The sequence below is a fragment of the Rattus norvegicus genome, chromosome 1, assembly GCF_021556685.1.
Source record: "Rattus norvegicus strain SHRSP/BbbUtx chromosome 1, alternate assembly SHRSP_T2T, whole genome shotgun sequence".
Lineage (NCBI taxonomy): Eukaryota > Metazoa > Chordata > Mammalia > Rodentia > Muridae > Rattus > Rattus norvegicus.
In genome coordinates this window covers 91,973,250-91,995,620 of record NC_141534.1, presented here as the reverse complement: position 1 = coordinate 91,995,620, position 22,371 = coordinate 91,973,250, and the positions used below count along the sequence as shown (strand labels likewise).

The window sequence follows — 22,371 nt, the reverse complement described above, 5'->3', positions numbered from 1 at the left end:
AGAACCCAACAGGTTGCCCTCTGACCTCCACTCACCACACATGTGAATAATTAAATATTATGAAATGGAAAACAGTTTTGAAAAAGATTCTGTCTCCAAATACAGTTACCTTCAGAGTAGACCAGACATGTGGCTTTTGGTGTGTGTGGGGGTGGGGTGGGGGGCAAACTTACCTCACAGCAGAAGGCAGGGGCATGCGTGTGGAACTTCTGGGGTGGCAAGGTCAGAGGCTGCCCCATCTGTGGGCGACAGAGGCGCTTGGCAGGTGGGAGTCACAGAACGTGCCAGCTGTGGCCCCGTCAGGTGGATTTCCCCAAGCACAGAGAGGTGTTCTCCGTGTTGAAGAACAGTGAGCAGGGGCTGGACACATGCATGGTGCCAAGGGTGGTGGCCAGGCTAGGGGACATGGGTGTGTTCTGAAGTGACGGAGCGAGGTGGAAGGTTGCTGAGTCGGGCATACGCACTGGCGATTGGGAGCGCTGTGTTTCAGGGATGCTACCAGGGTGGGATTCTGGGGCTGGGAGGGTGAGGAACTGCCTGGGTGGCTGAGATATGACTAGCATTGGTCCGTGCCTGGCCCCTGCTTCTTTCTGCGTCTCTCACTGGCAGCCGAGCACTGGACCTGAGCTGGAGAACTCGTTCCTGAGGGGTGACGCCGAAGTTTACCTCTGACCTCCATACACATAGGCACTTATGTATATATGCAAGTCATCCATGCACTGCCACGCCACACACACACATGCACACATGCACAGGCACACACATGTACACACATGCACACGCACACACATGCACACGCACACACATGCACAAACACGCACACACATGTACACACATGCGCACACACCACACACACAATACACACACACATACCACACACACATGTACACACATGCACACGCACGCACACACATACCATATACACACACACCACACACGCACACTCACACATGTACACATATGCACACGCACGCACACACACACATATACCGTACACACACACACGCACACACACACTATGCATGTCTGGGAAGGTCCTGAGCATCTACATCTGTCTCCAGTCCTCCCGACCCTCCTCAGTCCTCCCCACCTTCCCCTTCCCTCCTCAGCCCTCCCCTGCCTTCCCCTGCCCTCCCGAGTCTATGCTGCTATGGAAACATGTAGTGGCTTGTTTTTCCACTTCTATTTATGTGTCTGTGTGTGTCTGTGTGTCTGTGCACGTGTGCGTGCACATATGCCATCCATGCATGTGGAGAGGTCAAAGGATAACTTGTGGTACTCAGTTCTCTTCTCCCACCATGTGGGTTCTTGGTTTCTTGAGACAGGTTCTCTCACTGAGCCCTGGGGCTTATGGATTAGGCTGGTCTAACTGGCTAGAACTAGGGTTTTTTGGTTTTTTTTTTTCTCTCTCTCTCTCCCTCCATGAGGTGCTAGAATTAAAACCGCACACCTGGCTTTCCGCATGGGTGCTGATGCCTGCATAGGGAGCATTTTACTGACATAGTCTCCCCAGTCTTGTTTGTTTGTTTGTTTATTTTTGGAAGTGATATTGATTACATCAAGGGCCGTGCACACAAAAGGCAAGTACCATATATACCATTGAGAGATAAGCCCAGGATAGTCCCACAGAGATAATAGCCCAGGCTATCCTTTCTGGGTTTAATTGAGATATAGTGTACAAACCAAGTATTGTGTGGTTCACCCTTGCACTCCCAGCACTCCAGAGGCTGAGGCAGGAAGATTGCTATGAGCTTGAGGCCAGCCTGGGCTAGAGTGAGAAGCTGCTTCAAAAAACAAGCAAACAAACAAACAAAAGAGGGACTAGGGATGTTGCCCGGTTGGCCGGCAGAGAGCTTGCCTAACATACAGAGTCTTTGGCTCCATTCTCAGCACCATATAAACTAGGTGTGGTGGTGCACACCGCAGCTCCATTGCTCCAGGGGTGGAAGGACAGAAGTTCACGGTCATCTTCAGCTACATAGAGACCCTCAAGGCCAATGTGGGCAACATGGGACCTGTGTCAAAAAAACAAAAAACAAAACAAAACAAAACAAAACAAAACAAAACAAAAAACAAAAACAGAAACAGAAACGGGCGGTAGCAGCTTTACTCCGGAGACAGAGGCAGACAGATCTCTCTGAGCTCGAGGCCGGCCTGGTTTACAGTGAGTTCCAGAATAGCCGGGTCTTGAAAACAAAGCAAGACAAACCAACAGAAGAACACTTGGATTTCAAGCATACAGCTGGGTGAGTTCCGATGGACGGAGACGCTGCCTACTCCCTCCAGTCTTTCCTGGTCAGTGCTCTTCAGAAGCGCTCCATCGTGACTTTGGTTGCCTGAGTCTGGGGCCCGAGCTCCTAGAGGGTCCTAAGGCGTTTATTTGTTCTGTCTTTTTGTGAGTTTTATTGTCGTTGTTTATTACTGGAGCACGTGATGTGTGTGGTGTTCCTGGAAGCCAGAGGACAATTTTCAGGAGTTCGCTTTCCCCTGGCTTGCGAGGTGGGTCCAGCCATCACTCCAGCTCCAGTTCGTTTGTTTTGAGACAGGGTCTCTTTAGCCCAGGCTGGTCTCAAAGCTACAGTGTATCTGAAGGTGACTTTCAGCTCCTGACCCTCATCCGGAACCTCTCAGACCCTGGGTTGGCAGCAGTTCTCACCGTGGCCGGACTACTTTTCTGGGTGTTAAAGGTTCAGTGTCGGGTTCCCAGCGCGTGTTTACACCGTGTTTGTCCGCTTTCCCTCTGCCTGTGAGACTCAGCACTGTGGCCGAGGCAGGACTTGGTTCATTTTTCAGTGACGTGGTGCGGTTTGTTGTATGGGCAGGCCCCAGTTTGGTTATCTGGTTCACATATGGGCTTTTGAATGTTTTCTGGAGCCACGGTACAAAATCTGAACATTTGGGCCTGGGTCTTTGGTGGGAAATTATTCTTTTTCCTGTGTATATGTGTGTGGGAGGTGTGGGGTGTGTGTATGGTGTGTGTATATGTGTGGTTGGTGTGTGTATTTGGGGTGTGGTGTGTGTGCGTGGTGTGTGTTTGATGTGTATTTGTGTGTAGTGTGTGTTTGTGTGTGTGTAGTGTGTGTTTGATGTGTATGTGTGTATGTGTAGTGTGTGTGTATGTGTGGGGTGTGGGGTGTGGGGTATGTATGTGGTATGTGTATGTGTGGTTGGTGTGTGTATTTGGGGTGTGGTGTGTGTGCGTGGTGTGTGTTTGATGTGTATTTGTGTGTAGTGTATGTGTTTGATGTATATGTGTGTGTAGTGTGTGTGTATGTTCTGTGTGTGTGTGTATGTTGTGTGTGGTATGTGTGTTTGATGTGTATGTGTGTAAGTGTAGTGTGTGTGTGTGTCTGTGTCTGTGTCTGTCTGTCTGTCTGTCTGTCTTGCTGGGAATAGAACCCAGGGCCCTGTGCTAGGCTTGTCCTCTCCCACTGAGACACATGCTCAGAGTCCTCTGCTCATCAGCCACCCAGAAGTGGAGGCGCCAGGTCACAGGGGGTGGCCACCTCCTCAGCTGTCCCTGCAGTGCCTGTGTTGCTCACCCCCAAGTCATGCACAACGCCCAGCTTGGCTCTTGCCCTTCTCGTTATGTACGTAGGGGACAATACGTGCACGTCTGCAGGCTTGGATCCTCTGGAGCTGGGGTTACAGACAGTGGGGAGCTACCAGAAATGGGTGCTGGGAAGTGAACCCTGTCTTCTGCAAGAGCAGTACTTGGTCTTCGCCTCTGAGCCATCCCCTGCCCCCTCAACCTAGCTTTGGATTAGGAGTTTAAAACAAGAGAGGCTGGTGTTTCACCTCAAGTAATCCTCAACTGTGAAATTCCTAGGCGCTTACAGTTTCTCCTTGTGCAGAGCTCTCTCTCTGAGTGTTAGCCTTCTGGGACCATCTGAGGTGCAGAACATGGTCAACTGGACGCCTTCTTTGAAAGGCAGGATTCTGTGATGTTGTTGGGGCTTTTGGGTAATCCAGGAGGGGCGTTGTGGGTAAGGTCTGAGACCACTGACAGTCAAAATCACACAGAAGACTTGGAGTATGGGTTAAAGCTCAGGTCAGTCAGAAGCCCAGATCTTGCTCCGGCCCAGGCCCAGGCTGGGTAGGAGATGGCGATGAGAACAGGCTCTGAAATGTCAAAGATGGGGACTGTTAGCCCCAAGGAATTCAGATTAGAAGCAGGGGCCCTAGATTTGGGTGCACCAAGGTTCGGTCAGAACACCCATCGCTGCCGACATAGCGTTTGGTTTGGGGTGATAGCCCTGGAGCCTCAGCTTCCTCGATGTGAGACAGAGAATCTTACACCAATGGCTCCCGGGTACTGTTGGGTGCTGTGCTGGGTGGTGGCAGACTTTGATGTCAGGTGTCAGCACGCTCCCTGCCTGCCCCCTGTCTTGGAGTCTGGAAGCTACAGGACTCAGGTTGATTTGAAAGCACAGACCGGATTCCAGGCTTTGGAAGACATTGCTTTGAAGAGCAGGGTCAGGGTAGAGGTGGGTGGTGTAGGGGGTCGAAGAAAGGTAGGGCGCGGCTGCCAGGCTTGTGACATCATGCAGGATGGAAGGCCAGTGGGAGTTACGTGGGGACAGGGAAAGTGGTGGGTCAGGGACGACTGAATCACACACTCTGAGATCTGACAGCTCCTCACTTTGGGGCTACTGCAACCCCATCACAGCTAGCCTGCCCTGCTCAGAGTGGAAAACATGTATCACTGAAACCCACGAGGCACAGGCCACAGTCCCGGCTACCTACCTGGGAAGGAGGTCAGAGGTTGTACGGGCTCCTTTATGGAACCCCACTGGCCCCTCCCAGCCGGCTGATGCCTTCGTGTGACCATATCCCACCTCCCACCCCGCCCCATGGGTGCCTCACGGTAGGTGACAGCTCCTGTGCCACCTTTTGGAGGTGTCCCCTTTGGTGAACTCTCTGGAGGAGATGCTTCAAAGCGCCAGGGGTAGGTGTGGGGCTGGGAAAGCTCCGTGGGGGTGGGGCTGCCAGAAGAAGGGGCCTCGGAGCCCTCCTGGCTGCCTCTCCCTCCCCTCCATTTTCATTCCTTCTCTGGTTGCAGAAATAAGAATGTCTAAGCCCCTGGAGGCCGAGAAGCAAAGTCTGGACTCCCCGTCAGAGCACACAGGTAAATGTGGGTGGGCAGAGGCAGGGAACTGGGCAGATTGGGGTGGGAACAGAATGTAGGAATGCATCACACCCTTTCTCTCTTTGCAGACACTGAAAGAAATGGACCCGACATTAACCATCAGGTCAGGCTCGCTCAGACGCCCAGGAGGGCGGGCAGGGAAGGACGGAGCAGTGGTTAGGGGGCGAGGGGGGGGGCAAGTGTCTGGAACTTTTCCGGACCCCATTCCCACCACCCTTGCCCCAACTCTCTCTTCACAGAACCCCCAGAACAAACCGTCCCCATTCTCTGTGTCCCCAACTGGCCCCAGCACCAAGGTAAGCACCGGTGGGATCATCAGGTGAAGTGGGTGGTACTCTGGAGGAAGGGCGTCTTTAGTGTGTTTGCTGTGGACCGAGGTCCTGCAAGGGTACCGGGTGGCAAGGTTCCTCCTGCCCTTTCTCACCCTTGGGTTCCCGCCCCAGGCTTGTGACTCACCCAGTCTCCTTCCCCTTCCCTAGGGGGGTGGGGGTGGCCAGGGAAATCCCCCCCAGAGCCCCAGGGCGATAACAACAGGAAGCCAAGGCCCCGCCCCCATCCCGACTTCCCTGGCCAAAGGGGGCCTGAAGCACCCCTGTACCCCAACACAGAGAGACAGACACACAGACAGATACACAGACAGCAGGGAGCAGGATAAGAGACGTTGACAGACCCAGTGAGGACAGCCACGGGGATGAAGGAGAGGATGATGAAGGGACTCTGTGCTTAGGCACTGTGGGACTTAGAGCTTCTGAGGCCTGTGTCCATTCAGCCTGATGGCAGTAAGGGACTCAGACAAGTTCAGACGCTTAAAAGGAGAAGCAAGAATGGGGGCGTGGACAGAGCCCTGACCAGAGGCTACTGAGGGATGAGGTGAGACACAGCAGTGCTCTTCACCCAACCCCTGCAGCTCTGCTGTGTGACCATGGGAAAGTCACTTCCCCTCTCTGGGCTTCTCAGTTTCCTCTTCTCTAACACTGGGCCAGGACAGAGTGTGTGGGGAGGGAGGGTGGTCAGGACAGCCTCTGAGGCCCTCTCCATATCTGCTATGTCTCCAGTGCTGGGGGGACAAAATGCTTTGTGAGCAGGTGTCTTTTATACAGGGGCACACTTCAGAAGGGCCCCTGCGCTTGACCTTCTGACCTCAGGCTTGGCCTTTGCCTCAGCCCCAGCAGTGTGTGCCTGTCCATCTTGGCTTCCAGCAGCAGCCTTCTCTGCAAAGCCAGTGAGAGGCAGTGAGGGTCCTCCCTCCCCTTCCCAGGCCTGGCTACCCCCCACATTGCACCCTGCTTCTCTGGTCCTGGCCTTTGCCTTGCAAGTTTCCCCACCTCCTCTGACAGGAGCTTCCCCAGATGCAGCAGTATACGTGCTGCCGCCCAACACATCTGTGCACCGCTGGGGTGTATTATTTACATAATAATTTTGTTAAGTGACTCAATTTTTAAAAACATTTTTATTATGGAAAATGTGATACAAAAAAAAAAATAGAAGCGTGTTACAAAAACAGCAGCCGGCAGGAACCCATCAATCAGTTCCAACAATTACCAAATCTCGACCAGCTTCGGGTTTTTTTCAACAGCTTGAATAAACGGGTTTTTAAATGGAAATTTCATGAATGGAAAACCAGAATCGTTTACCGTGGAAATAAATACGATTATTAAACTCTACCCAGAGTCCCTCATGTACTGAAGGGTCTAACCTCTCCTCCACTGGTGGAAAGGGAAGAGAGCTGGCGTTGGTTAATTGTTTAAAATGTCATCACAGTTGAGTGTGACAGGGTGGGCCTCTGATCCCAGCTCTCCAGAGGCCGAGGTGAGGGGCCAATCCTAGGCTGCAATAGTAAGTTCCAGGCTAGCCTGGGCAACTTAGCAAGACTCTGTTTCCAAACGAAACAGTAAGCCAGAAATGTGACTTCATTGCCTTGAACAGCACTCGTGATGACTCTGGATTTGATCCCCAGTGCTCTATAAACCATGCACAGGGACACATCTCTCCAGGAGGGGGAGGCAGGAAGGTCAGAAGTTGAAGGTCATCCTTGACTACCTAGAGAATTTGAGACCAGCCTGGTCTGCCTGAGACCTGTTTCAAAAGACAAAAGCTGAGCATAATAGAGCACGCCTTTAAACTCCGGAAGCACGGGAAGGTCTATCTCTAAAGAGTCCGGGCCAGCCTGGTCTACGTAGCAAGCTCCAGGCTAGCTTGTCTTAAAAAAAAAAAAAATCAAAACAAAAAAGTTTCCAGTGTTTAACACCTATCAAAACCCATATGGATCTTGGATCTTTAGCGTGTCATTCTGAATTTTCCCAAACTAAGCACGCCCCAGGAGTGTTGTTGGATCTGGCGACGCGTGGGCAGCCCCAGGAAGAGTAAGGCAAGAAGAGTGCATTGAGTTTGAGGCCAGCCTGGGCTACATAAAAAGTAATTTAGTGGGAAGTGGAATGAGATGGTTCAGTGGATAAAGAGGCTTTCCACTAAGCCGGGATGACCTGAGTTCAGTCCCTGGAACCCACACGGAGGAAGGAAAGAAGTAATTTCTGCAACTTGTCCTCTGACCTCCACATGTGCATTGCAGCATATGCACACCTACACACGCAGATGCAAGAATATAAAATAAAAATAAATGTTTTTCTAGTAGCTGACGACAACTAGCAGGAGAGCGAGCCTCTAACATCCTTCCCAGGAAAAGCCCGTGTCTCCAACTTCTAACAGTGTCATTTCCGGCACGTCCATCCCATAACCCGAGACACCAGGACTGCCATTTGGCCTTTCCTGAGCCTCCATGTGTCTGTCTATCTCCCTCTGCGTTCCAGGAGCCACCCCCTGTTGTCCTCCTGCGGTGTCTCTAGATCTCCTTTTGCCAAAGGAGACACTGAGCGAGAGATGGTCCCTGATGTCCGGTCTGCTCCGGCGTCCGGCGTCTATCAAACGCCCCCACGCCCCCTCAGCCTGCATCATTTTAGCCAACCGTCCCCACTCTTCAGCTTTTTGTGGAAAAGGGGAAGGGGCCGGGATGGCTTGATGACGTCGGTGGGCTCTACGTGTGTGGTGCAGGCCGTGTCCACGTCTTAGTGAGAGAGACGAGGGGCTGGAGCCACCTCTGGCTGGTCTGCAGGTCAGGACCAGCCGTGCTTTGCTCTCTGCTGGGACTCTTTTACTCAGAAATGAGTGACCCGAAAGGGCAGGATGAGTGGGGTCCAGCTTCCTGTTTGGTCCCTCCAGGCTGCTCCATCCGCTCCTGCCCATGTGCCCCATGGCTATTGTCTGCTTGTCTCCACAGTGGTGTGTGATCGCGAAGGGCCAAGCCGTTTCTTTGATTTTTTTTTTTTTTTTTTTTGAGATAGGGTATTAGTATGTAACATAGGCTGGTCCTCAAACTCCTATCCTCCTGCCTCAGCCTCCCATGTGCTGAGGATTACAGGTACCCATTCCATAGCCACTCCAGCTGGTAAGGTTTAACTATTTTGGCTCTTTTTATTTTCAGTTAAAACTCCTTAATTTAATTTAATTTTTTGATATTATAATTACATAATTTTCCCTTCCCTTTCCCCTCTCCAAAGCCTCCCCATAAACTAACTGCTCCGTGTTCTTTTTCAAATTCACGACTGCTTTTTTTCATTAATCGTTTATATATATATATTCCTAAGTTCGTGTGCACCCTGCTGGCCTAGCGCTCACAGCGGCCTACCTGCCTCTGCCTCCCCCGAAGCGCCTGGATTACAGCTTGTGTGCACCACTCTGCTCAGTTCCCAGTGGTGACTTTTCCATTCCATGGCCCTCCTTCTCAACAATTATTTTTATGTGTGTCTGTCTGTGCACCGTGTGAAAAATGTGCGTGCTCAGTGCCCACAGGGGCCAATCCCCCCAGAACTTGACTTACCAATCCACGGCTGAGCTGCCTTGTGGTTGCTGGGAACCAAACCTTGGTCCTCTGGAGGAGAAGCCAGTGCTCTTAACCCCTGAGCCACCTCTCCAGTCCCTTCAACAAAATTTTATTCCAAAGGACAAATGAGAGCTGTAGCCCCCTATCTGGGTGTTGTGGGTCACACCTTTAATCCTAGCACTTGGGGAGCAAAAACAGGTGGCTCTTCATGAGTTCGAGGCCAGCCTGTGAGTTCCAGGACAACCAGGGCTACATAGTGAAACCCTATCTCAAAAAAACAAAAACAAAAACAAAAACAAAAAAACAACAGCAAAATAGTTGTACCCCAAGTTGAAGCAAATGAGGAGCATGTGCGAGTCCTAGAGACCTGCCCAGGTTCCTACTGTCAGTGTTTCCCATTTTACAGGTGGAGGAACTGATCCCAGGGGAAGGAAAGTGCTTTCCAAAGGTGGAGGGAGTTTGGGCACAGATGGGGTGTTAGCTCTAACTGATTTCTGAGAAGCCTGAGGCCAGAGAAGTGGTCAGAGGCCTCAGGCCATGGCCTGGCCGCTCCTCTAGCCCACTCCCCTGTGCCAGCCTAGGGCTGCCACAGCCACACACGTACCCTCTTTTTGGTTCACAGGTGGGCATTCTCTCTGGCCTCCACTTAACATTCTGGGGTCCCGGACCCTGCCTCTCTCCTCCCCAGATCAAGGCTGAAGACCCCAGTGGTGATTCAGCCCCAGCAGCACCCCCGCCCCCCCAGCCGGCTCAGCCTCATCTGCCCCAGGCCCAACTCATGTTGACGGGCAGCCAGCTAGCTGGGGTAAGTATCTGTGGAAGGACCGTGAGGAGGGTAGACCCTCCCATCTGTCGCAGGTGACAAGTCTCAAGGCCACAGCTGCTCTCTCTGTCTCTCTCACACTTGCCTCTTCTCCTCTGTCCTGTAAAAGATGTGTCTCCTAACGGCTTGACTCAGATCCTAAACCCTCTCTGCCTTCTCTGCCCCTGCTGCCCCGGCTGTGTCTGCCTGCTCGCCCAGCTCTCAGCGCTGATACCTGCCCAGCAGCAGCTTCTCCTTCAGCAAGCTCAGGCCCAGCTGCTGGCCGCCGCGGTCCAGCAGTCCAACGCCGCTGCCGCCAACGCTGCTGCCGCTGCCGCTGCCGCCTCCACCTCCTCCTCCACCTCTTCTGCCTCCTCCTCCACCTCGCAGACCCCAGCCTCTTCTGGGGGAGGCGACCTGCCGCCATCACAGCCTACCAGCCAGCCCCCAGGGACCCCACAGCTCACCTTGTCCCAACCCATCCAGCTCACAGCACAGGTAAGGGCAGCCACCACACCCCACTCCCCAGAGCAAGGCTGAAGCCAGGGAGTGTGCACGCAGAAGGGGTAACTGGTTCCTGAGGGCCCTTCTGACACCAACCGTGTGCTAGGCAGTTCCTCAGCTGTCGGAAGCTTTGGGAGAGTGTGCCTTCCCATTCTACAGATGGTCAAAGCAAGGCTCCCAAGAAGTAGTCCATGTTCCCGAGTCCTCTTCGTGGTGGGTTGAGCTACACAGTTTCTGTGCCTCTTCCAAATGCTCACCATATAACCGGAAGTTGCCACCCTCATTCCCGTGAATGGTGTCTGTGTGGGCATAAAACAAAAAGGCCAGGAGTCAGAATTAGTGTTCCAGGCAGGCCTGGGAGTGTAGCTAAGTTGGTAGAGCTTGCTCAGTATGCCCAAAGTCCTGGGTTCAAACCCAAGCACCCTAGCATAATTCTAGTGTGATGGCAACACACCTAGGATCCCAGCACTCAGGAGGTGAAGACACATGGATCAGAAACTCGAGGCTACTTACTAAGTCTGAGGTCAGCCTAGGCTACAGGAGACCGGCCTCAGACAACAAAACGAAACCAAAATACAAGTAACCAAACCCCCTTAGAGGTAGAGCCTTGATTCATCCAGTGAATGATCTTCCATGAGAGAGGTCAGTTTAAAACCAGTTTCATCCTCCCAATATTGGATCCGGCACATTGACCCCAAACCATGAGCTGGTGGCTGTGTTTGTTGCCTGGAGTCGTCATTACGAGCTCCTGTCATCAAGTGGTTAAAAGCAAACAGCTGAGCAGTGGTAGCTCGAGCCTCTAATCCCAGCACTTGGGAGGGAGAAGCAGGCAGGTTTGAGGCCAGCCTGGTCTACATAGCCAGTTCCAGGAAAGCCAGGGCTAGTGAGACCCAGGTCTCAAAAGACAGAAACAGAGCTCCATGTATTGGAGCAGAGCTGCAGCCCCAGCACCCAGGAGGCTGAGGCAGGAGGATCTCGATGAGTTTGAATCCAAATTGAGCCACCTAGCAAAACCTAGAAAACGTCAGAATAAAACCAACCGACAAACCCCAGAAATGTCTTATCTCGGGCCGCACTGCCGAAGTTAAGATGTTGGCAGGGCCATGTTCCGTCTAAAGGCTTAGGAAAAGCCTTTCTCCTGTATAGCCCCTGGCGACGCCAGTGGTCCTTAGTGTTCCAAGGGGGAAGCGGGTCAGATGGCTCACTCCACAGTCTGCCTGTGTTGCCACGTGGACTTTTCCATCTCTGCATATGTCTCTGTCCACATTTCCTGTTCGCATCGAGGTACTACTCACGGTACTAGTTGCCTGTTTCTCGAGCTTAGTTTAACTTTGTTATGTCTGCAAAGGCCCTAGTTGTATTTAGCGCTATCATGGTCAGTGCTTTTACCTATCTTTCAGGGGTTGGACAGTTCGACTCAAGAGTGACGATCAATTTTCCATACAGTGGTGGTGGTTCAAAGGTGGTTAGACTTAGCCGGGCATAGTGGAGCAAGCCTTTTTCCAGCACTCAGGAGGCATAGGCAGGCAGATCTCTGTGAGTTTGAGTCCAACTGTGTCTACAGAGTGAGCTTCAGAACAGCCAAAACAAACAAACAAACATAAAACAAACAAAAAAAAGGTGGTGAGTCTAGGTCTCAAAATAAAAAGTGAAAATATAGGCTAAAGATGTAGTTCACCTGCCTAGAATCCCCCAGTGAGGGGGATGGGGGTGTGGCTCAGTGGTAGAGCCCCTGCCTAGAATCCCCCAGTGAGGGGCTGGGGGCGTGGCTCAGTGGTAGAGCCCCTGCCTAGAATCCCCCAGTGAGGGGCTGGGGGCGTGGCTCAGTGGTAGAGCCCCTGCCTAGAATCCCCAGTGAGGGGCTGGGGGCGTGGCTCAGTGGTAGAGCCCTTGCCTAGAATCCCCCAGTGAGGGACTGGGGGTGTGGCTCAGTGGTAGGGTGCTTACCTAATATGCATGCAAGAGGTCTAGTTAAATAAATCCGCAGTAAAAAGAAAACAGAAGTCAGCAGTCATGGAGAAGCCCAGGCTTGCCCTTCAGATGGGTTCTTCTTCTGCAGCCCACTGCTGCCTGTCTTGTTTCTACAAGCACTTGAGTTCACCACAGTCTAAGGTGTTGAAAGTTTTGGGAAATCCTATAGGGAAGAAACCCTTTAACTGCCCTTGGGTTTGTTTCTCACCTCCCTTCTCTCATGCTATCTCCTATCCCCCCTCACCCCCCCCACATACCCATGGGGGAGCTGTCTATGAAGGGGAACTGTCCATCTCTTGTGGGGCTGTCCTCACAGGGAGTTTACCCATTTTGGGAGGTCCATCTCATTACGGATGCACCCCTTTGGGACTTTCCTGAACACTGAGCTGGCCTTGCTCATGGGCCTGGCTCTGCAGAGACTCAGTAAGCATTCTGCTCCATGATGGCTCTTCCTAGCATAGCCCTAACCATGCCAGGCTCAGCGTGTGGCTATAAGTGGGTGTTGCACTTGTACCAAACACCATGCCAGTGTGTCTAAAGGTGACACCTCTGAAGACACATGTCATCCCTCAGAATGCTGGACAGTCGCGGTGACAAGATGGCATGCCTCCGGTCATATCGCAAGTATGGTTGGCAGAGTCGGCCTGGAGCTCAGAGCTCTAGCCACACAGCCTGCCTGTCTGTCATGGGTCCTGCTTCAGGCATCCTTCACGGGGACATGGTTTCCAGTCCCCTCCCACCAGGGCCAACAGAGCCTCCTGAGCAGGTGCACATCCTTTGCTTGGTAGCACACACAGTGCAGGGTTAGGGCTCCTCTTTATCCCGTCCTTACCAGGACAGCGCCTCCTCTGCCATCACACCCAGCTCAAATCCAGGTACTCCATGTGGGTTTTCCCGTTCTGGTTGTGTCTGAATGGGCCTGAGGAGCCATCTTTCAGCAGAGTAGAGGAAGGAGGAGAGCTAGGTGGCCTGGTATAGGACTGACCATGCCACCATGGCATGGGTGAGCCATAGGCACTGCTTGTGTTTGTGCAGCATCAGGACCACTGCCAGGCTGATGCTCAGCCATCTGCTATCCCTTCATGCTCTCCCTGATGGCTAGGTCTCCTGTACTTCTCCCTGCAAGTCCTTTCCTCTCGCTCCTTTCCCTCCTAGCCACCTCCTCCTGGATCTTCCCACTCAATCTAGGAATTTATTCTCCTGGGCTGAGTTGCCCTGAGGCCTCATTTGCTCCAGAGTGGTTTGTGCCAACCTTCTGTGTGCTGGGTAGCACACAGGAACCAGGTACAGCTCCTCCTGCCCATGGCCTCCACCCCTCTAGTCCAGCTCCTGGGCTTAAGATCCCATCTCCTCTGCCCACTTCCACTTCCTTTGCCTGCTCTGCTCTGTCCTTGCAGTCAGGTCACTAGCATCCCCAGTCCTCCTGTGTGTTGGACCCTGGCAGCATCTAGGGACTTAGGAACGAGTCACAGTCATCTTTGTCTCCCAGGAGACTTCTGGCTTATAATGAAACTAAAATGTGTCACAATTCGGAACTACTAAGAAATCCGTTCTGAAGTACTCTTAAGACTGTGGGTATACCATACTGTAGAGCCCCTGCTTAGAATCCCCAGTGAGGGGCTGGGGGCGTGGCTCAGTGGTAGAGCCCCTGCCTAGAATCCCCCAGTGAGGGGCTGGGGGCGTGGCTCAGTGGTAGAGCCCTGCCTAGAATCCCCTAGTGAGGGACTGGGGGCATGGCTCTGTAGTAGGGCACTAGAATACTTGCCTGGTTTGCATGAGGCCGGGGTTCAAACCCTAGTACCACAAAACAAGCAAGAAAAAAAAAAGATTCATGACCCCACCCCCTTTAAAATGATATTATAATATAAAATAAAGTGGGAGCATTCCCCTGCCAGGTAAACCGTTTGTCAGGATGCTTCCCTGCAGTTTCTAAGCTGTTCTTCTGAAAGGACGATTATATTACATACAGTTGGATAATTGGCCTAGCCGGTGTTGCGTTCCACTGAGGGAGCCATGTGGATGTTTATCAAATCAATGAGGGATGTTTTGTTGTTACAGTGTTTCAATCAAGGAAAGGGAAGGTGTCTCTTCAGGGGGGTCTTTCATAATGCCTGGAGCAGGGTTGACATCGACTGAAAACATTAACATTAACTGTGAAAACATCGTTTTTGTATTGGTTGAATTGGAAAGGAATACAGGACACGATGCTTAGAAAATCTGCTAGACCGAGAGGATCCAGTGAATGAGTTTTCCACAGGGTCTGGTCTGGTGGAAATCTGGAACCAGGAACTGGGAGGTGGTAGAAGGTCAAAGGTGGAGGAGCAGGTGAATAGGCTTTCGGACAATGGGAAGCGTTGACATGATATAAGAACGCCGGCAGCCTTGGAAGCTGGGCCGAGGTGGTGAGGAGAGATAGCTGTAGATGAGCTTGGATGAACATCACGCAGGCCAAAGCTGACCCCAGGTGACTGAAAGGCAGCAGAATGTTTGGCTCAGATCATTGGAAAGGTCTGCTGTGGAGTATTGGGCCAGCCCCAGGGACATCTCCTCAGTGTCTTTCTGCAGCAAGCAAAAGGTCCCTTGCATCTCCCAGCTCGGTGGAACAGATGTGTCCATCGACCTCGTTTGAATCTGTGCCTAAGCCTTGGAGAACTGCCTCTCCTGAGCTCTGAGCACGGGGCAATGCAAGTGCCTAGATAGAGGAGTGGAGCCCGATTGTCTTAAAAAGGGTCAGCACATAGACAGAGCTATGGAGTTCCGGTCAGGGTAGCCCGCCTCCTGATTCCTGGTCAGGACGTGCAGTAAATTGGAATTCCAGTAAAAAGTGACACGTGCCAAGAGACTCTGAGCGCAAGGTTTTCCTCCTCCTTGTTGAATATCTGTTTGTTCGGTGACCCAATCAGGATCTCCTGAGCAGTGCAGCCTCACTGGCCCCGCCCCTCCATAGGGCCTCACTGGCTCCGCCCCTCCATGGGGCCTCACTGGCCCCGTCCCTCTGTTGCCTTTATTTTTTTAATTTCCTCCCTGACTATTCAAACTTAGTTTTTGTTGTTGTTGTTTTAGATTTATTTTCATCTTATGTGGACCTGTGTGTATTTATGTGAACAAATGCCACGTCTGTGTGGGTGTCTGTGGAGGCTAGCTAGATGTCCTGGAGTTGAGATTTCAGGCAGCCGTGAGATGCCTGCCGAGCTCTTGCAGAGCGTGGGTCCTCTGAAAGAGCAGCAAGGGCTCTCAACTGCCGAGCCTTCTCTCCAGCCTCCTCTTTCGTGCCCCCCACCCCCAGCTGAGGTCCGAACCCAGGGCCTTGCGCTAGCAAGCGCTCTACCACTGAGCTAAATCCGCAACCTCTCCTCTTTCGTTTTAAAACTGAATCTATATGGTGTAAGCTAACTCTGATCTTACTTATAGCCCACAGTGGCCTTGGACACTTACTCTTCCCTCAGCCCCCAAATATTGGGATTGTATGCACACGCCATGGCTCCCACCTCCTGCTTCCCGCTCTGAACCCTTCCTAGAACTGACTGAAATCATCACTTCCAGGCAAGTGCCATCCATGAAGTCCTTTGTGTATGCCATGCCCACTCATGACCGGCTGTCCTTGAGGATGGTGTACCCTAGCAGGGAAACAGACCATAAACAAACACAAACCAGCAACAAGTGGTTCAGAGGAAGGGTGATTCACAAAACGAAACAAGGCCTCGTGGGAAAGGGAGGGGCTGGTCTAATGGGTGGTTAGGAAAGATTTCTCTGAGAAGATGGCCTTTGAGAACCGAAGGCTGGGTGAGTCAGTTTTGAAAGAAAAAGGGTGGGGGGGGGGCGGGGAACAGCCAGATAGAGGCAGAGAGGGAAAGAGGGAAGCAATGAAGCTGGAGTGGGATGGTCAAGGAGATGAGGGAAAGCCAAGCGCACATCCGGTGGGGTGGAGAAAGGAGAATGAGGACTCAAAGCCAGCCTTAGCTATGTGAGACAATCTCTCAACCAACCAACAAAACCACCACAGGCTGAGGACATGGCTTGGTGAATGAAAGCATGCTGAGAAAGCGTGAGGAAGACTCAGGTGGATCCGTAGAATCTTTGTGAAAGTGCCAGGCTGAACAGTTCTTTCTTACCTTCGATCCTAGCTCTATGACAACAGGACATTTGGGGCTTGCTGGCCCACCAGCCTAGCTGACTTGTTGGCCTGATTCAGTGAGAGACCCTGTCTCGAAACATAAAGTGGAGAGTGATTGAGGAGTGACTGCCACCCTGTTCCTACATGCATGCATACACATGTACACAGGCATGTACACATGTACACACATGCATATAGACATGCACACATGTACACACATGTATATAGACATGCATACATGTCTATACACATGTATACAGACATGCACATACGGATATATACAGGCATGCACACATGTGTATACACATGTATACAGGCATGTACATACACATGCATACAGGCATGCACAGGCACACATGTACAAAAGATAAGTATTCAGGGAGGCAGGCATAAGGAAGAGCGTTAAGACAGATTTTAGTCTATAATTTAGAAATTAATCTAAAGCCAGGGCTGGCAGCACATACCTGTAATTCCAGCACTTAAGAGGCTGCAGCAGGCTGCAGCAGGAGGACTGCCCTGAGTTTGAGATCATCTGGGCTACAGTGTGTGTGTGTGTGTGTGTGTGTGTGTGTGTGTGTGTGTGTGTGTGACCCTAACTCAAAAGAACAAAACACAATTGTTTTAGCTGGAGGCGTGGCCGCTTGGTAAGAGTGCTAGCATGAGTTCCTGGGTTCCATCCACAGCACTGCATAAACCTCTGGTGCTGGCACACACCTGTAATCCCAGGACTCACGAGGTCGAGGCAGGAGGAACTTCCTAAAAGGATCAGAAGGGTTCAAGACCACCCTCAGCTACACAGTGAGATGGGGCAGTCTGGAATCCATTCCTAGGGTTTGTCACATGCTGGGCAGGCGGGCAGGCAACTAAACCAGGCATTAAATGGGAGTGGTATGGTTTGATTGACCTCCCCCCCCCTTATGGCTCCTTGTGCTGGCTGATGGGAAGAGGGGCCCATCTACATCTAGATCTGGATGTAGGATCCAGAGGAGCCATAGGAAGTGGGCACGCAGGTGGGAGGGGAGGCTGGCACGCACAGGAAGGATGTGCTGTTGGAACTTGGATTATATTGGCTGGGAACTGATTTCCTGGGATATTTGGCTTCGTTTTCTGAGTTAGAAAAGAAACAAGTGTTTCATTGGACCTGTTGGGTTTTGAATTCACCACCACCACCACCACCAGGGTCTCACTACGTAGCCCTGGCTGGCCTCTAACTCACTGAGATCCACCTGCCTCTGCCCTGAGTGCTGGGATTAAAGGTGTGCACCTCCATAACTAGCCTGGAGAGTCTCTTAATTACTCAAGTCGGGGCCATCATGCAGGCAGGTGGATATCTCTGGCTAACACTCACAGAGCCTGCGTGGGCACTGGACCTTGTCCATGGTTAAGAGGACAGATTTGGAAGGCAGATGGGGTTCGCACCGTTGACAGCTCACGATGGGGTAGGATTCGTGAGGGGACAGTGGCGGCTTGCACCTGTGTGTACATAATGTGTTCAGATTTCTAAAGCGCTCTCTGAATAATGACATCACTCAGGCCCCGGCGAAACCTAGGGAAGAATTACCCAGTTTCCCCTCATTTCACAGATAAGAAAGCTGCGACCCAGAGGCAGGAATGATTCAGTAATTGTGACTCCAGAGTCCAGCATTTTGCACACCTGTTACCACAAATATTTGTCATTTCTGTGTGGTGGAAACATTTCTGTGTGGCTTTGGGTGGTGGGGAGGGGAAGCGGAGTTGCAGCTTTGGTGGAGGAGCACTTGTTTGGCGTGTCTGAGGTCCTGGGTTCAATCCCTGGCACTGACAATAGTAGTAGTAGTTGTTGATGTTTTCAGACAGAGTATCTTGTAATCCATTCTGGGCTGGAAGTCTCTGTGTAGCCCAAACTGACCTTGAACTCCTCAACTTCCTGCCTCCACCTCTGAGGTGCTGCGACTGCAGGCATAACCCCCCCCCAGCCCTGCTCTCTTTAGCTGTTTGGAAATATGCAATATGTCATTAATTGCAGCTACTTCCCTGCTGTTCCAGAACGACAGGACTTTTCCTTCCTATCGAACCGAAACTGTACCCACTGACAGTGTCACTCTGCTGCCCATCCCCCACGCACCCTCCTCTGGAACTCGGCGAGGGCTGTTCCTCACTCCGTTCCCACAGTTCGACTCTTCCTCCTCACTCTAGCCTAGGCTCAAGTCAAGGCTGTAGCTCGAACTGGCCACAATCTGCCAACACCCTACAGTCATGGTGGTGGGGCTTTTCGGGGGTGGGAGGCTTGGGGGTGAGAGCCTCCTCTTCTGTGCACTGGGGTGAGGCACAGCACCTGGGCCATCGTCGCAGCTGGCCAGCTCTGGGCCCCCAGCCTCTCCCCAGTCACTCACGTAGCTTCCTACCCCGCCCCACCCCCACCCCAGTGGGGATCTAGGTCTGATGAGAAAGTGATCGTTTACACCCCCACCTCATCACCCATGTAGTTCGTTATCCGTGTATCTGCCCGTCTGTCCCTGGTCTGTCTTCAGCAAAGCATAGCCAGACTGTCCTGTAACCTGTTGGGCAGCGTGTGCACTGGAAGCAAGAATTGGTTCCTTCCCAGGCTGCATGTGGTAATGGTAATCCCGCCACTGGGAAGGCAAGGCAGAAAGGATTGTAACAAGTTTGAGGCCAGCCTGGGCTATATAGTATGTTTCCAACCAGCCTGGGCTACATAATAAACTGAGTCTAAACAAACAAACAAACAAACAAACAACGCAGAAGAGAGCTGGTCTCTTCCCTTCTCAGCTTCAGTAGGGTATGTAACCCTCCCAGCTGCTTAGAGACAAAGCAGTTGACATAAAATTTGCTATCCAGGGCCCTCCTCCAGCAACTGTCAGCTCACTCAACTCCACAATTTGAGGCTGGAGTAGTGCACCCCCAAGTGGCTAAAGAGAGCCACTCGGCCTCTGGATTGTAGACTGATGGGGCCTCCTACTGGTCGAGCCCAGTGCCGAGCTTACTCGATACACACTAAAATCCCTTCTAACTAATTTATTCCTTCACTCGGCAAAGGGGGTGGGGGTGTATGTGACCGTCCCCATGAGGGGGTGTGTTTCTTAGTGAGGATAAAATAGACGGTTTTGTGTGTCTGTTGTAGCTGGAGAGACAGACAGGAAGCAGTTCTGGCAGGACGGGAAAAGGGAAATAGGGGAGCGGGTGGCCATCCTGAGGAAGAGCATTTGATGGAGACTTGAATGAAGTGGTAGGGATGGTTCTTAGCAAAAATAGCAAAGGCCTGGGTTGAGTGACAAGCACTGGAGGTTTCTTTCTGCTTTGAGTGACAAGGAGAGGTTGTGTGGCCAGACAAGGGTCAGAGGGCAAGAACGTCTCAAAGAGACATAATGACCCACAAGCACCCGTGACTCCCTCCCCCTCTGAGGCCTCCTTCCTCAGGCCTCCATGTGTTCATGCTGACATCCACACACATACATATACATGTGCACACACCGAACCCACGCCCAGACATCTGCAGCAGGGGGATGGGGATTTCATGGTCGTCCTCAGCTACATGGGGAATCCCAAGCTGACTCTGACTCAGGAAAAAAAAAAATTGCAGAAGTCTGTTGCGATCAGACCCTCTCTGGGTACTCGGAGGAAACGCGTGAGCTGGGGTAGATGTGCTGTGACTTGGATCAGGGTAGTGATGTGGAGGGGGAAGAGAAAAAAATGGGAGGTGAGGGCTACACATGGGAACGAGAGAGGAAAGGAAGGCAGGAGTAGAGGTTGACTCCCAAGTCTCCGTCTGAGTAGACAGACTGGAGTGTGGCTTCATTTGTTTTTTGTTTTGTTTTGTTTTCTTTTGTTCTGTTTGTTTAGCATGCCTCTGCCTGCTAGAGGCTGGGCCCAGCAGAGGAAGACCACCCATTAGCAAACATGCTACCTTGTAAGAAGGGCGGTAGAGAGCAGGATAGGTAAGCCTTTGTGGGCCCCGAAGGGTGCACCACTTGGAGAGCCTTTGAAAGAAAACTATTTTGCTAAGAACCATCAGCCAGGTGTGATGGTGCTTGCCTGGGATGCCAGCCCTTCAGAGGAGGAGGCGAGGAAGACCAGTGGGCTTTCATAGGCTAAGGCAAGGAGTATCAGGCCAGACAGAGGTACTTAGGGAGGGGAGGGGAGGAGGGAGGAAAGAGAGAAAAGGAAAGGGAGGGAAGAAGATAGGAAGGGAGGAAGGGAAGGAGGAAGGGGAGGGAGGGGGAGAGGAAAGGAAAGAGGTGGAGAGAAAGATAGAGAAAAAGACAGAGAGACATGGAACATAGGCCATAGAACTGGGTTCAGAGCCTTAGAAGGTGACACTATCAATGGACACTTAAGCTTCATTGCTTCTCGACTGATCCTCAGCTGGAGGGAGGGGGCCATGAGGAGTTTTATAGGACTTAGGTTATCCGGGGAAGAAGGATGAGAGGTCACCAACGTAGAACAAATTATGAAAAGCGTGCCAATCACAAGCACAAAGACCAGGTCCCCAATAACAACGCACCCCCATGCCGATGGCACTCGGAAGCCTTTGCGGTTTGTAATGTGCAAATGGAAATAAATATAAGCAGGATCCTGTAGGGTGTCACGGCCGTGTGTGGAAGTTTGTGTTGTTGCTGATTCCATGGAATCGGTTCATCTATCTGTTCCGCAGCTGGTGGGCCCTTGAGCTGGAGCGGAGGCCCTGCATGGAAAACACGGCACACATTTCTGGTGGCCTCACAGCCAGGAGTGGAACTGTTGGGTGATAAGGCAGGTGCATGTCCAGCTTGCATCGGTTTGCTGGTGCTGCGGTAACAAAGAGCTGCCGTCTGGTGATTTAAGCAGTACACACTTATTCTCTCACTGTTCTGGAAGCCAGGAGTGTGGGCAGCGCCTCTCGTCCTCTCCCTTTGGCTTGTAGACGTCTTCTTTCTTCAGTCTGTTTACATCATCTCTGCTCTATGTGTATTTATATCAAAAATGTGCCCCCCTTTAAAACAAGTATTAGTTTTCTATGTGTGTAGTGGGTTGTGGGTCCGCATTATGCCCCGCTCCTGCTGTTGGGGTGTAGAAGAGCCACTGGGAGGCTTTAGGTGTTGGGCTTTAAGGGAAGACACTGCTCAAGGGGTGGGAAAACGCAATCAAAGATGTGGCAGTGGGGCTGGGGATTTAGCTCAGTGATAGAGCGCTTACCTAGGAAGCGCAAGGCCCTGGGTTCGGTCCCCAGCTCCGGAAAAAAAAAAAAAGAACAAAAAAAAAAAGAAGATGTGGCAGCAGTCAGGATTCCCTGACTCCTGGGTATCTAGTTACTATTGGGGTGTCATACAGAGGAGTCAGGAATGAAGGATTGGGGATCTATGGGTCTGTGACAAAGACCTGGACCATTGGAGGGCCTCGGGCTGAAGACAAGGAGGACAAGCAGAGTGGGAGGGGGATGGGGAACTTCGGCTTAGCTCATGGGTGAAAGTCCTTAGCTTAGCAACTGTTATCGGGAAGCGCAGAGGGGCCTTCTACAGAAGACTTAGGCTGCAGCTCTGAAGGCAAAGGCCTTCTCCATGCACCCCAGGGCAGTTCTCGATGAAAAAGACAGTCCATGTTTATCCATACTGGGGGGATGTCCAGGAAGGGAGCGTGGACACGTGTTCAGGGACAATCTGATAGGGAACACGGAGGGGTTTACCCTCTCAGGTGGATACCTAGATACCCGGGTCTCAGACGCACTCTACCTTACCAAGTTTCCTGACATGGTCCCCTGTTTCATAAAGGGTGCCAGTGTGCCATGGCATATGTGTAGAGGTCAGAGGTGACTTAGGGGGTCAAACTCAGATTGTCAGGTTGGGCAGCAAGCCCTTTTACCCACTGAGCCATCTTGCCAGCACGCCTTTTTGTTTGTTTGTTCACAGCAGTACTAGGCAGTTAAATCACTGGTCTCATGAACATGAGGCAAGTTCTCTACTATGCCACGCCCCCAGCCC

General features: G+C 51.9%; 1 protein-coding gene across 50 annotated transcripts in view; it reads left to right on the top strand.

The window, feature by feature from the left end:
• The window catches only part of Pou2f2 (POU class 2 homeobox 2), an 87,426-nt gene that overhangs the window by 51,434 nt on the left and 13,621 nt on the right, over positions 1-22,371 (top strand). For 16 of the 50 annotated variants that reach the window (XM_087584108.1, XM_087583846.1, XM_087584417.1 and 13 more), the window contains 4 exon segments: positions 5,063-5,128; positions 5,218-5,252; positions 5,389-5,445; positions 9,715-9,831. In XM_087584108.1, the coding sequence (XP_087440234.1) occupies positions 5,071-5,128; positions 5,218-5,252; positions 5,389-5,445; positions 9,715-9,831 (267 nt within the window). In that variant the 5' untranslated portion in view covers positions 5,063-5,070. 50 annotated transcript variants of the gene reach the window in all.